This window comes from Balaenoptera ricei, chromosome 16, assembly GCF_028023285.1.
Source record: "Balaenoptera ricei isolate mBalRic1 chromosome 16, mBalRic1.hap2, whole genome shotgun sequence".
NCBI classification, from domain to species: Eukaryota; Metazoa; Chordata; class Mammalia; order Artiodactyla; family Balaenopteridae; genus Balaenoptera; species Balaenoptera ricei.
Window position 1 is genome coordinate 16,069,840 of NC_082654.1, and position 15,898 is coordinate 16,085,737.

Sequence of the window (15,898 nt, forward strand, 5' to 3'; positions counted from 1 at the left end):
TACAGGTTATGGTTAATTTTCAAAGTCCAGGCTTTTAATTAGTAGTAAAGAGCTTGTCAAACACAGATCCAGTGCCCTGGGTCATGAAACAATTCTGTGTGGGCTGTTAATACTCCTGCATGACACTGGAGGAACATGCTTCTCTCCTTCACCTTGTTTACAAGGTTTGGATAATTTTCCTTAACATCTTATTATTAAAGTGAGCTTCTACCTGTATAGGCACCAGGAATAGACAAATTCTTAGAGACAGAAAGTAGAGTGGCGGTTGCCAGGGGCTGGGGGGAGGGAGGGAGAATGGGGAGTTATTGTTTTATGGGTCCAGAGTTTCAGTTTTGCAAGATGAAAGATGTCCTGTGGATGCATGGGGGTGGTGACTGCACAACTATGTGAATGTGCTAAATGTCACTGAGCTGTACACTTAAAAATGGTTAAGATGGTCCATTTTATGTTATGTGTGTATTAGCAAAATTAAATAATTTTAAAAAGTGAGCTGACACATAGGTATGTGAAGAAAAAGTTAACAATTCTTCATCCTACTGAGATAACCCATTTAATAACCCTATGTTTATCTTAACTCACTTTTCCTCGTTCATAAAAACATAAGTAGACTTTTTAAAAAAGGGATTATTAAAATTCTTTGTGAAGTTTTCTCTTTTAACAATATGTCATGGACAGGCCTCTAGGTTACAGATATTGATCTAACCCATTCTTTTTAATACAAACTCCATAGACTGGATATATCGTAATTTATCCAACTATTGCTCTACTGATGGAAATTTGAGTTGTTCCCAGGTTTGGGGTTTTTTTTTTTGCCAGTACACAGACTGTTATAATAAGGCCGTTTGAATACAAGAGAGTGATGCTGAAGGCCAGGACCTGAGTAAAGATGGCAAGAAGGCAGAGGAGGGAAATGGATCAAAGAAATGTTTTCTTGGGAAAATGGATTGGATTTAGTGGACAGTTGAAAATTTTGGTTTAAGAGTGGGAGAATGCATAGCGCTGCCATTTTATTAAAAGTGGGAATAGCAGAAGGTTTCAGAAGAGATGGCAGAGAAGCTGAGAGGGTAGAGTTTGTGTTGACAATGCTGTGTTCGAGTTAAGTGTGCCGTCTCTGCCCAGCTTGGGGAAGATATCACAGATAAAGACATAGATTTGAGAATCCTTCACACAAAGTCATAGTTGAAGCTCTGAGAGTGGATGAGACCTGTTCCCAGGGAGGCCTTGTATTCGAGAGGAAGGAGGTGACATCCATGGGAGTTACTTGCATTTAGGGGTCTGGCCAAGGAGACTGAGAAGTTGTGGTCAGAGGAGGAGGAGGAGGAACAGGCAAGTAAAGCCCGGAGAGGGAGGAGTCTGAGATTACGTCCCAACTAGTCCAATCTTAGGAAATGTAATAACGTTAAGTACTGTTAGGTCTGAGCAGTACGGACGTTCCCTCTCACTGCTTGCTGTGTATGCCTTTCATGACCCCTGCCTCTGTGAGTCTGTTTTCAAACGCTGGTTTCCTTGTGTATAAACCACCAGAAGCAGTGGTACAGTTTGGTAAGCCAATTTGGGCCACTGCTTTGAATTTAAGGACTAAGCCAAATCAAATGGCAAAGGGGCACAGTTTGATTTTAGTTTGGCATCTCTCAACAGTAATTACAAAGTCATTTTTTTAAGGCTAGATTAGGTTCATATAAACAAAGACTTTATTATTAAAGGAGAGTATGTGTCAATTTCACAAAGCCATGTGAACTAGAGAGGCTGCAGGGGTTCCCTAAGGAAGCAGTGAACACAGGGATTTCTAAAACATTTAGAATTAGCTTTGAAGCTGTCTCAACAATCTGTATTACCATAATTACCCTATTGCCACCAGATCTTTTTATAAAGGATCTGTGAATTTTTACATTCTGTCTACCTTAGGTGATTGGAAGGGAGACTGAAGGGAATTACTAGCAGTCCAAATGCCTTATTTTGTTACCTTTCATGGTTTTGAGAAATACCCAAGTTTGGAAGAGCAACTGAGTCATTGGAACTGCTTGATGCCACTGAAGAGTGAAATCAGTGGGAATTTGGCAAGTTTGAAGCTAGATTCAATTTATAATAATTCAAAAATTGGTTCCCAGTCTTATATCAGATACCATGGTTGGAGGTCCCTAAAGATGAATCAAAAGAAGTGAAGCTGAGGAGTCTTACCCATAAAGTGCTTTGTCATTTTGTGGGAAAATAAAAAGGAATACATAGAAAAATATTGAAGAAAAATCTCTAAGGTGTCCTGTGACCCTCAGGATTGTGTTTATTGTTGTTGAAGGAATTTGCAGGTAGAGTGAGGTTAGTCCATACTTGAGTTCTCTCGAGCCACAGGACCATTTGGTAAGGAGAAGGCAGGTGTGGCAACAGTGGGAGACTGGCAGGTTAGGGAGGTGGCAGGTGGTGAACGAGCTGGTTTCCAGGTAATGTGATCACAGTAGGTTTATATGGTGGTCATTTTCAGGCATGATGGACTCAGGCCATCATCTTGGGTTACTTGATTATAAATTGCAAAGAAGGAGGTCATAGCTGTGGAGTGTTGATCTAAACAAAGACAGATGAACCCACAGTGGAAAGCTTGTTGTAGGTTCTGCGTCACCTTGAATATCTTTAGTAGTTTGCCATTAGTAGAGACTGCTAACTGAGGGTGGGGCAGTAAGATTCCATCAGAATCTTACTGTGCTCAACACTAGTTCATCTAGATGCGTTCATGTGTCATGGGAACTTATCATGCGTTCCAGTAGGTCCTTAGGAAAGCAATTAGTGACTGAACTCACCTCGTCCCTACCCCGGCTGAGTGCCCATACCAACTGCTTGCAGGAATAATCAGGACAAATCCTGGATTCTTTGCCCAAGGCCCTGAATTGTACAGGAGTCATCCAACCTTGGGAACAGAGATGTTAAGAATGGAGATTTCCAGCTTTGGTGTTGCTTCCCAGTCACTTGGCAGTGGAAAATCTTTACTCGCAGAGGCTGCCTTTGGCTTTATTTTTGGACCAGTTGCTGAGTCCTGCTCTGGTCTTGCCTGAACATGCAGACCTGGAATCCCAGGACCTGCTTTTTTTGCACCATCTCCGTAATTCACAGCTGCACGGTTTTGAAAGAGACGCCAAAATCCAGACACAGCAAAGCAGCCTCTTTTGCGTGTGCTGAGGTCCTGAATGACAGTTTTATCTTGGACATGTTCCCTTTTCTTTCCTCTTCTGCTTGTTCATTTTTATCTCTCTCTGTAATATATAAATAATGGACTTATCCTATTTATTGCACAGAGAAAATTAAATGTCTGAATTGTTTAGAACTATGGGAAAGTATTTCCAGAGTGTGAAAAAATAGACACTGGACATTTCAGCTTTTGGTGTAGTGGGAATTTATTACTCAGCTCAGTAACAGTTTTGGTCCAAACCAAGCAGTTGTGTGGGCAAGCAGTGCTTTCCTGAATAGCACTGCAAGAGACAGTTTTGTTCATATTTGAGACCGCATGAGCCAAAGGTATCTTTCCATCAAAGACTGATTATCTCTGAGTCTTAGACATATCACAGAAGCTGTGGAGCCCTAGCCAGTGGATTTTACTTGCATGAGATATTGCATAGCCCCCAAAGGGGAGGGAAACAAAAGGGGAGGGAGGCAAGAGAGAGAACTCAGAGCCCAACAATAAATAGCTCTTTGTACCAGTCCCCCCCTCCCAAACCCCATACTGCTGAGATCATAGAGTAAGTTAGCAGCATGCAGTAGAAGGCACTGCTGCCCAGCGGCTTGGCAGATGATGACCAGATGTGAACTTGTCTGTCCACAGTGTGTGGCTGTGACCTGGCCCAAGGGGGCTTCTTCATAAAGAACGGAGAGTATCTCTGCACCCTGGACTACCAGAGGATGTATGGCACGCGCTGCCATGGCTGCGGGGAGTTTGTGGAAGGAGAGGTGGTGACCGCCCTGGGCAAGACCTACCATCCCAACTGCTTTGCTTGTACGATCTGCAAGTAAGTGTGGCTTTCCCCAACAGAGAAGCACTGGGTTCTGCTGTCAAAGCTTGGAATGTGCACTTTGGTCTTCAGTTGTACTTAGTCTTTTTTTTTTTTTAGTATTTATTTATTTTGGCTGTGCCTGGTCTTAGCTGTGCCAGATGGGATCTTTTAGTTGCAGCTTGTGGGATCTAGTTCCCCGACCAGGGATCGAACCCGGGCCCCCTGCACTGGGAGCGTTGAGTCTTAACCACTGGACCACCAGGGAAGTCCCTTGAGTTGTACTTAGTCTTAAAATATCTGTTCTTTAAAAAAAATTTTTTTTATTGAAGTACAGTTTGATTTACAATGTTGTGTTAGTTCCAGGTGTACAGCAAGGTGATTCAGTTATACAAATATACACATATATCTTTTTCACATTCTTTTCCATTATAGATTATTACAAGATATTGAATATAGTTCCCTGTGCTATACAGTAGGACCTTGTTGTTTATCTATTTTATATATAGTAGTTTGTATCTGTTAATCCCAAACTCCTAATTTATCCCTCCCCCTCTCCTTTCCCCTTTGGTAACCATAAGTTTGTTTTCTATGTCTGTGAGTCTATTTCTGTTTTGTAAATAAATTCATTTGTATCATTTTTTTTAGATTCCACAGATAAGTGATATCATATATTTGTCTTAAAATATTTTTTCTGATGCACCTTTAGATGTTTTTATTTTCCTAGTGTGTTATCAGGCTTAGTCAAAAAGTAATTTACTTAGGAAACTTTATATGTGATATCCTCCACTAAATAATGTGACCGATTTTAAGTGCCTTGAAACCAAATCTGACAGCAGCTCTAGATCTTGAGGCATTTTGAGCAATGGAAATGTGGGAGGAAATGGCATAAATACTTGGAAAGATGAAGCTTATTTGGAAGTATCAGTTCTTATCAGATGAAGCTTATTTGGAAGTATCAGTGTGTGGGAGTGGGTGTGTAAAATAGTTGCATTTGCTCTATAACCAGGGAGAGCAAACTGCCCCATGGGCCAAATTAGACCCAATACCTGTTTTGTAAATAAAGTTTTATTGGAACACAGCCATGCCCGTTTGTTTATGTATTGTCTGTGGCTGGTTCCAAGTGACAGTGGCAGAGTTGAGCAGTTGTGACAGAAACCTTATGATCTGCACAGTCTAAAAAAATATTTACAATCTGATCTTTCAGGGGAAAAGTTGACAACGCCTCCTCTCTATCATCCACCAAGGTTAGATCTTTACTGCACAAAGCAGCTTGATTAAAATGATCAGTCAGAGAGAAGAAGGAAACTGTGTGAAGCGTGAGTGGAAAATGTGGTTCATTGTTGTTGTGTTTTGAGTGCTACACATTACAGAATTTACAATGGGTTCGATTCCTATAATGAGGAAACTCACCAATAAAGGATCAGCTACTTAACTGACCCATACTAATCAGGCAATCCCATGCCTTTTGGAATGGTGTTGATTCCGTGTGCTCCATTTTGCTATGCCTTTGTAAAAACTACAGTTCAGTTCAGTTTGTTCTGTTTTTCAGCATTTCATGTTTCTAGGCCAGAGGAATGTAAACTCTAGAAGGGTAAAAATGATTTTGTATAATTAATTAACAAGATAATGCACATGGATAAATTGTAATAAGATTTAGATGAAATATTCATAATCAAATTATTTTAATAACTTTATATAACTATTAGCCCATTTTTTAATTATATATATTTTTTAAATCATAATTTTAAAATTCTGGGTTAATGAGCTGAAATTTTTTCTGTATTTAATCAAAAGCAAAGCTTCCTCTTGACCTCTCCTTTTTCAGGCTGTAGCTCACAGCCCAGTTAAGAGCCTGGACTGGCATTCGGGAGACCCGAGTTCTGGTCCTGCTTCCTGGGCTGATTTGAGACCTATGTGAGCTAACTTTTCCACAGCAGTTGTCTCATCTGTAAGGTGACAGGCTGTGAACTGGATACAAGTGATTCCCCAAACCTGGATGGTCACTGGAATCCTCTAGGGAGGGTCTCTTTAAAATATCCATTTCTAGCCTTTCTCCCTCCTAACTCATGATGATTTAGTAGTTTCTGAAGGGTTACCAAGGAGGAGGAGACTCAGTCGGGTTGGAAGGCGCTGGCCCAGGTAAACTCCGAGAGCCTTCCTGATCTTGGCCCCAAGAGATCATTGCTTCAAGTTGGTAACGGACAGACATTCATCAGCTGTAGCCCTGTCCCCGCGTGTCTGAGCCCGCAGAGAGGGGCCCGCTGTTGCTGCTCTAGTGCTACTGCCACTGCTGCTGAATGACGCCAGTTTCCTCTGCGGAGGCGGCCTTTACAGTTTACAAATTGCATTCATGGAGAAATTAATTTAACCCTCTGAGCAATTCTGTGAGGTCAATCAGGAATTAGTATCCCTACTTATGAGTGACTTTGAGACCCAGAGTGTAAGGGATTTTCCCGGTCCCTCACATCGCAAGGCCAAGGTTTGAACTCAGGTGTTCTGGCTCTAAATCCAGTTCTCCTTCTATTACAAACATTCAGGCAAATATCAGAAGGAAGTGAACCCAATGGGCAGAGGACGTAGGGAAATGAAGGGGGGTCATTTGTGAAATAACAAAATTCAAAATTCAGAAGACCTGGTCGCGTTGTTGAGAACTGGACTCTGGTTTGTCCCATGGTGGGTCTGTGTGGGGTTCAAGTTTAAAAATATAAGCTTAGATGAGATGCAGGGCCTGGACTAGGGTGAAGCCAGGGAGGCTCCTGGGCGCACAGTTTAAAGGGGCGTTTACTCCCGGGTCATGCGGTGCCCCTGACAGTGGGGGCCTCCTTAGATGCTTGGCCTCAGGTGCCTCGCTGCCCTCACCCTGGTCCTGGCCCTGATCAGAGGCAAAGAACCTGAGCTTATTGTGTCTGTGGACCCTTCACTCCCTGAGGGCCTCCTTACAGAGCAGATTGGAGGCTTGCTTGGTTTTAATTAATAAGTGTGAAGCGATAAGCCTGTTGGTATCCACCAGAGTGTGACTTTGATTATTAAAGACAGAGCAAGTTCTGAGTTGGTGGATACCACCTGCACCTGCCTGTGGCTTGGTCTCCCTAGCTGGTCAATCCACGCAAGTTGCTTAACCTCTCTGGGCCTTATCTGAGCAATGGAAAGTAACATGGCACCAGGAGAGGAGAGGAGAGGAGAGACCACCTCAGCTCAGCACTTCTAAAATTTGGCGGTGTGAGAGTTTAAAACTCTCCTTGATGACTGGCAACAAGCACATTTGTGGAGTTAAGTCCAAATTTACTATCTGTGCGTGCATTTTGGTTAATCACCAACAGTTAGGCGGCCGAAGGGCAACTTAAAGCAGCTGTGAACGTAAAACATGTCCAGAAGCTTGAATTTGTTCTTAAGAAATTGCTTCTGACCCAGATGTGTGGGGATGTTTGGCTTATGAGTTGCAAATTTCCTGATTGACAGAATCACACATTTGAAAACTCACGATGAAGATCATTGGCACATTGGTCAGTTGCAAGAAAGTAGGCATGGAACCTGTCACATGGCTATTAATTAATGACTTTTTTTAAAGCTATCTGCCTGCTGAACTGGGAGCAAAAGAAACTGGTAACGTACCTGAAAAGGCAATATTTTTGCAACGTGTGCTGTTATTGATGAATATCTAATGTGAAAGGGAAATATCTTTCTAAAAAGAAGCTAATACTAATTTTTAAACAGATATTTATAGCATCTTCGTATTTCTCCAAGTTTATAAGGGACTGGGGCCCTAGCACTGTGAGATATTTAGTTCGCCCATTTAGACGTCCAGGACAAAGTCTAATTCAGCATAATTATCACATTGGTCCAGGGAACTTAAAGAGTTAATGCTTGACCTGTAACCAGTTCTCTTGGGGGAGGGCCTTAAGCTTGAATAGGAATCCATGGCATTTAAAATATTTCTTCATGGAGGTGTTTCCATTTGGAAAACGGAGAATTTTACTGTGTGTGCCCTGCTAGGTGACTTGTTGGAACATCCCTCCGCTAATGAGTGGAGGTAAGTGGTATCATTTTACTATCTGGTTGCCCGTAAAAGCCGCGCATTCTCCTTTCCTCTCAAAATGAGGCACGTTTGTTTGTTTGTTTGGACTGGATCCAGCTGGCTGGCTTGCTTCAGGCTGCATTTCAGATGGTTTGTCTGGTGCTCCTCTTTGAAGCAATGAATTGGCACCGGAGGCCAGCAAAGCAGGAGTGAGGAAGAGGAATGAAATTGCCGCAATAACCTTGAGGGCCATGTCTTTCTGTCTCCAGGCGCCCGTTTCCACCCGGAGACCGAGTCACGTTCAATGGGAGAGACTGCCTTTGCCAACTCTGTGCACAGCCGATGTCTTCCAGCCCTAAAGAAGCCTCCTGCTCTGGCAGTAAGTGCCCCAGCCACCTGTTGACATGAATTCCTTCATTCCTCAAAGGTAGCTTAGGCAGGTACCTTCCTTTTTGAGAAACTCTGGTGGCGGGAGCCAAGAGTAGGCCGATCTAAGGCATTTTCAATTGTAAAACGTGATGCGTGGAGAAGCCTTCACTAAAACCCATGCAGTGAGAAGCATCTCCCTTATTTCAAAAGGACAGAAATAGAATTGGACATCACACTGTGTATTTTGATAGTAAATGAAGGAAAAAGAATTATAAACTGTTACATCAGAAACGCCCCTCTCTGGTCATGGAGGTTAAGCTGTGAGAGCATTTGGTGGTGATGTGATTGATGTCTCTGTGTATTAAAAAAGCTATCCCCCACTGTGCCTTGGGCGAATGTGGTGGTTATAATTTACTCTTAAATAATTCTTTATTACTTATCACCCTTAAGTATTCTTTATTCACCTGGAGGGTTTCTGACATTTATTCATTGAACAGATAATTTGCTGAGCACTTACAATGTGTGTGTCATTCACACTAGAGATACAGGCGTGGACAGAACATACTCAGAATCCTCAGGAAGCTTATTTTTTAGTAGGAGCAGGTAGACAATGAATGCGTGTACAAAAATATCTAATACCTGAAGAAAATTAAAGTAGGAAGAAAAAGCAGGGCAATGGGTCTGTGTTTGTATGGGGCAATCAGGGAGACCACTCTTAAAAAGTGTCACCCAAAGCGAGATTGGAAGAAAGTATGGGACAAGCCATCCATACATCATGGGATTGGTAATTCTTGATGACAAGGCTTGTCTGACCTGTGTGAATCCAAAGAAAACCAGCTTCCTTCCAAATAAAAATAGTGGCCAAATGCAGTATTTCTTGTAGTAAATAACATTGGGTAGGTCAGTTCACTCTGAAGTGAGAGGGATTCTGAACTCAGACAGCAAGCAAGGAAGCTCTCCTTCCCTCTGTTTCCTGGGGCGTTAGGACCTGGTCTAGAGGTTTGCCTCGGTTTCTGTGGATTGTGCCCGACCTCAGAGAGCAAATGCCTTTAAACCCTGCCAGTCTCAGCACATAAGAATGAGATAAGCCCCTTCTGCTCTGGAGGAATTTCTTGTAATTTATAACAGCGCTTCCAAATCTTCCTGTTAAAGTAGAAGAGTTATACCTGTTAAAAATAAGAATGTTATGACCAAAAGTATTTACATAGAAATTGGATTTTGACCATTGGGAGAAAAGAAGAAAATAAATGTATTAGTGCATCTTATTCAACACACATGATCAGATCCTTAGCATGTGGATTTATATGCCCTACTAATAAATAACAAGCAGCCTGGGTAGGATAAGGGCTACAAAACAGGACACTATCCTAGACCCCTAATAGGGTTTCAAGTCCCTCACTGTGCTTACCTACTCTGCCCCATGCAGGTCATTGGGAAGGTGACCTAGGTTGAGAATAGGTACCCCTTGCTTGAGAGGGCTTGCTTTGAAAGTATGTTACCAAAAAACTTTGCAGGAATTCTTCAGTCTAGTTAAGAAAAAGAGGATGTTATGAGTCCCAGGATGGGATGACAATCTATAAGAGAAGATCACGTCCGTAGGTCTATTATAGGACTGGCTGCATCCTCAAATTCAGTGGAGTCCTTTGGTCCAACTACCTTTCTTGATAGGTGAGGATATTGCAGCCCACGAGGATATTCAAGGTCACACAAGCTATCCAATAATAAGGTAGGGTTAGAGGCAGGGCTTCTGACTCCGAGTTTGGGGCTGTCTTTTTGTTTCATCTAATACTCCTCATTGTCTGGTTTAAGAAACAGAAGGAGGATATCTTTAAAGGTTTCCAGTCCTCTTCCTCCATGTAATTTGGAAGCGTATTTCCTAATCATAGCTCCACCAAAATGGTTATTCCAATTTTTATCAAACATTGTTTTGCTTTATCTATATTTTCTTGTTTTATATGACATAGTTGTTATGCACATAAAAAAGAAATTAAAATTCTAAGTATAAAAATGTATCAGACTCAAATTCATTACATTTCTAATGCTAGATTTAACAATTATTGCATACGTGCAAATTGTTGGACCAAACCATATTTTCTCCTTTGCTCCCAATGGATGAATCCCTTTTCTCTGTGCAACTGCTTTGGTCAGAACATTTTTATTTTCAACAAGTACTTGTCTATTTAGATAAGTACTCAAATAGCATTTCTGGGGCGTGTGGGTGTGGGTGTCTGTCAAAAAGAGAGCTCTTATATATGGATACACACATGCAAAATACCCAAAGGAGGCAGGCACACAAATACAAGAGCAAGTGAATTTTCAACAAGTTTCTGAAATTCATTGGAGCATAATTAGAAAACACTTGGTTATTCTTTGTAATTCTTTAAGAAATGCCCTATATTTTAAAACTATACTGATGTTACTTTGATTCTTATTTTTAAAAAAAAAGTTTAACTTGGCAAAGCTTCCTAAAGAAAAGCAAAAAATGAAACTTTTCTTTGATAATGTTCACAGTGTTAGTGAAATAGATCAGAGAGCCAAGATCCTCTTTTTCCTTTGAAATGTTCTTTCACAAATGAGTTTGCTCTTCTGAACCGAAATTTTATTTCACGTTCTGTGGCTGGTTTTCCATAATCACTGAATAGGAGGTAAAGACAGTGTGAGAGGGATAGAAGAAGTGAAGAGTGGCCAATGGAAGCAAGTCAATGATGTGATGAGAATTAACACAAAATAGGCTCTGTTTGCGCTTACTCAGTAGAGGTGCAATTTCAACCACTCAGAGGCCACTGTGTCTGTGTTGCTCTAATTTAGGGAGATGTCCCAGGGGAGTGCCTGTGATGTCTTGGGTCCTCTGCTTGGTGCTTTCTTCCACATTACAGTAATTCTTCTCACCTTTATTTTATTTTCTTCTTAAAACATTTGCGTAGTACTCACTGTGATCAGCACTGTGTAGCTGGTGTACAAATTTTAACTCATTTAATCCTCAAAACCACCCTATAGGTTGGTACTAAAACCATCCCCTTTTCACAGATGAAGAAACAAAGGGCCATAGAGGTGAAATAATTTGCCCAAGGTTACACAGTGGTAGAGCTGGGATACAAACCCAGGCTCCAGATGCCATGTTACTGTCCCGGATATTTATTTCACAATGTAGGTATCACTCTCTGATTTCCAAAGATGGAGGTTGCTGAGCCTTGGAGCAGTGACCTGACTTGTCTGCGGATTTACTCGAGTGTCTGCCTGAAAGGCTGTGTGCTTTCTATGTGCCACAGTTGCCTCCCTGGTGTAGCAAGGTTTGGTGAATAGAAACCATCAGGAAGTTATTCATAGAAACAAACTACTTCAATTAAAGATTATTGCCCTTGAATTAGTAAAAACTGTTGCTGCACCCAGTCTAATGCAATTTGAATTCAATAAGCAACAAACATTATATAACATGGAGATAATAGTAAACATTGCCTCACAGGGTTACAATGAACATTAATTAAACTGCTTTTATAATTGATAAAAAAAATCAATTGCCTATGTCTAGCTGATTCATACTTTAGAAATAAAAATGTATGTCCAGAAAGCATGATGCTCTCCCAGAAGTTTATTGACACTCCTTTAAGGCCTAACTTCACTCCATTCTTCATGTATCTGCCAGTAATTGAGGGCCTGGTTCTTTGGTTTAAGGAGCCACGTGAGGGGGAGTCTGCGTGTGACAACCTAGAGGGTAGGGAATCGGGTTTGGATGTTGCTTCCTGCACGGCTCGGGTCTATTTCAGGCACCCGAACAGAAGTGGGTTGCTGTCTACGATCACCCTTTCCATTTCAAAGGGTGTCTGACTAGTGTCTGATTGTGTGCAGATTGATGTGATGAACACCCCCACACACATACATCCAAACCCATCTTCCTCTCCTTTACCCCCTCTGTACAGCATGGCCATTGTTCCAACTTCAACTGGAACTCCTAAGGTATTGGGGCAAATGCTCTACTTGGACTGAATTTAAATCATTACAGATAAACAGTCATGTGCATGTTTTCAAAGGGGAGGAAGATTTTTCAATTATTTTACCTTTCTATTTGGTGCAATAGCTTTTAATAGTTGCAAGATAATGTTTCTTTTATCTATGTTCTCTCTCAAAAAAAAACATTTGTAGGTTGAGTGGGATTGTCTGCTGAGGCACCTACAATAGGTGGAGTGGTGATGATCTGACGCTGGCATCTGACTGCCTGGGTCAGGCTGTGGCTCTAGCCATCTCCCGACCTCTCCATCCTCCATGTCCTCTTCCGTAAAATGGGATGGCAATAGGTACCTATCTCGTAGGATTAAATAAGTAAATAGATAAAAGTACTGGATACTTATAAAACAAAAACTTACTGTTCAGGCATTGACTTCTGAATTTTTGTGTAGGACAATCTTCGCTTTTTGTGACTATGCTTTTTTCACTCTACCGTTCATGGTGGCTGTCTTTTCTGTTCATTGGATATTTTCCACCAGTATGTAAAACCAGTGAAGGCAGGAACACGTGCACACATACAACCCATGGATTGTTGGGTTTTGACTCTTGGTGATGGGTTTTGCGGCAAGGTCTTCAAAACAGATCAGCCCCACCTTCTTGAGACACTTTCTTCCAGTAGGATAGGACGGCAGAGGAGGCTTGGCAAGCCTCTGCTAAAGAGTATGGGTTCTGGACAGGTTGATGGCTGGTTTTTATCCCAGTTCTACCACATACAGGCTGTGTGGCCTTGAGAACTCAATCTCTGCCAGCGTTTCTTTGCCTATAAAATGGGAAACAATAATAGTTCCTTTCTCATTGGGTTGTTGTGGGGATTCATATAAGTAAAGTACTTAAAAAGATTCATGATACCTCATAAGCTCATCCAAATGTTAACCATTGTTCTTTAAGGAAGTTACGAGACTAGAACTTGAGCTTAGAGATAATTTAGAATCAGAAAGGAATGGAAGAAGAGAGCGTAGCACACTGGTTTCAGATGTGGGCTCTACCTTTCAGAGCGCTTGGGTGTGACTCCTGGTCCTGCTTCTTCCCAGCCATGAAGTCATGGGCAAGTTATTGGATGTCTCAGAACCTTCATGCTCTCATCTGAAAATCGGAAAATAGCTACTCCTAAGGGTTGTTATGGGAATTAAATAAGATACTACTACGTGGGAGGACAGTCTAAATGTGGGGAGGGTACTTGTAAAAACAGCACAGGGGGAACCCAAACAGAACAAAGGCTTTGTTCTTCCACATCCTGAGAAGAAAAGCTGGAAAGTTAGAGCAAGGGCGCCAGGTCTCTGGAGGCTTTGAGGAGTTTGGCAATGTGGAGCTCGGCTTAACCTGGAGGACAACCAGATGAAAACAATGTTCTAGAAAGATTAAGGTGGTAATGGCAATAGTGGTGCGCAAAATCAGTGATTTGACATCAGTGATCAGAGCTGGGGAGACCATTGGTTGTGGGTACAGGTAATGGCTGTGAGAAAAGGTGAGGAAGATGAATGAAAGGACTATATGTCAAAGAAAGATATGGATGTCATTCATTCATTCAATGAGCATTTCTTTGAGCACCTACTGTGTTCCTGGCACCAGCCAAATTCTTTACTGCACAGTTAACATGATGTATTACAGTGATACATTTGTCACAATTAAAAAACCAACATTGGTACATAACCTGTTGCATTTTAATTGTTTAAACGTGTGCCCACCTCCACTACCAAGTTAATGAACTCATTAAAGATAAGGACCCTGCTGTCTTTCTCTCTTATACAAGGTCTAGCACATAAAGCCCTAGATAAACATTCCAGAAATTGAATCAAAGCCATCTTTATCTCTAAACAGAGCTAATAACAATCTTCGCTTTTTAAATGGGTTTAAGTGTTCATTGTAAAACAATACAAATTTTACAGAAAAGTACAAAGAAGGAGATGAAAATCACCCAAAATCCCATCACAATGAGATTACCTCTATTAACATTTTGGTGGACATGCTTCTGGATTTTGCTCTAAGTGTTATAGACACATGTACAACTTCGCGTAAATTCTTCCCATAGCATTTTGTTCATGTGTCTTCTCATCAAACATCATTTGTTCTGTTGAGTGTCACACAAAAGATTGAAAGCTTTGAATTTGCTTAGGCTCCCTGGCTACAGGGCCAGCTCACAGGTGTCCCGGCCAAAGCTGTGCTTTGCATTTCTATTGTGACAGTTATTGCCACATAGCTCCCCTAGCTCTTTGCATCTTTTTCTCTCCAACCAGACTATGAGCTACCTAATGACAAGGTCTTTTTTTTTTTCCCCCCTAAGAATAGCACTGTGCACACAGCAAGTACATGAATGTTCATTTAGTGGGTAAATTGATGCCATCCCAGGAGAGCCTTTCAGGTAATAAATCTCAGCTCCCAGGTCTGGAATGTTGAGTTCTGAATGCTACTTGAATGACGATGGTGACAATGGCTTTTGCGGTTTTGTAAAATTACATAGTACAGCTTGGGTGCATGAGGGCAAGGTGTATTGGCATGTTTAAACGTTCATTTTCTCATCTTATTTACAAGTCTTTCCTCTTATTTAATAAACGGGGAAGGAGCTATTGCTTTAGATAATTTGGCTGATGACAGCATCACAAGGTTTTTTTGATTTGGGTGTTTTTTTTCAGTAGAAGTGTCAGGGAATGTATTTCCCAACTTTGAGTGTGAGGTTAGAGAGGCCTCACCTCTCTGGGCACTTAGGGTGCCAGCCCCTGGCCTGGAAGGACAGGGTCTAACCTGACATGGCAGTTCCAATATTGCTCTACTGGGTACGGATTAGACTGTTGAGAGACTTTCGAATTGACATAGTAGCCAAAGATTCATTGCAGGAGGACAAGGTATGTTGCAAAAAGGAACATTAATATTTAGATTTTTCATACTGAAACCTGTTACAATTATGAGTCAGACATAAAGATCCCAGAGTGACATATCTTTTCACTTAACCAGAACCTGGATTATCTCAGTTGCAAGAAAGGAAGAAAAGTTCCCACCTTATAGGGAATGGGTCCAACTAAGGGGCAGAAAGGGAAAATGGGTACAAAAAAATGTTTCAGTGGTTGGCAAGTTAATGGTATTTTGTTATTTGCTGTTTTCATTTCACTAGATACGTCTTTTATGTAATAAGACCCATACCTTCTGACAACTTATCAGTAAAACTAGAATTTTAACGATTGGAAGAGTGGTTATTCCCCAGTTTAATTTTTCAGCAGCAGTAAAGATTTAGCTGTTCAAAGGACTGCTGTGTATATCTATAGTTGTATATTCCTATAGACTGTCCTCAGAGGGATACTGAGAAATTACTCTTAGTGCTTATCTCCAGAAGAAAGGGAGCGGTAGCAGGGAGATAGGGAAGGAAAGGAATTATTTTTACTACATGAAAAAAAAAAGTTTAACTGTGTGTACGTATTACCTATTTAAAACCAAAGCAGGGCTTCCCTGGTGGTGCAGTGGTTGAGAATCTGCCTGCCAATGCAGGGGACACGGGTTCGAGCCCTGGTCTGGGAAGATCCCACATGCCGCGGAGCAACTGGGCCCG

At 41.5% G+C, this 15,898-nt stretch overlaps 1 protein-coding gene across 14 annotated transcripts in view; it reads left to right on the forward strand.

Moving 5' to 3' along the window:
* ABLIM1 (actin binding LIM protein 1) overlaps window positions 1–15,898 on the forward strand; it is a 343,354-nt gene that overhangs the window by 210,032 nt on the left and 117,424 nt on the right. For 13 of the 14 annotated variants that reach the window (XM_059899450.1, XM_059899459.1, XM_059899452.1 and 10 more), the window contains exons 3-4: window positions 3,806–3,989; window positions 8,259–8,368. In XM_059899450.1, the coding sequence (XP_059755433.1) occupies window positions 3,806–3,989; window positions 8,259–8,368 (294 nt within the window). Of the gene's footprint in view, window positions 1–3,805; window positions 3,990–7,947; window positions 8,005–8,258; window positions 8,369–15,898 lie in introns of those variants that run through there. The other variant, XM_059899458.1, reaches the window with a different exon arrangement.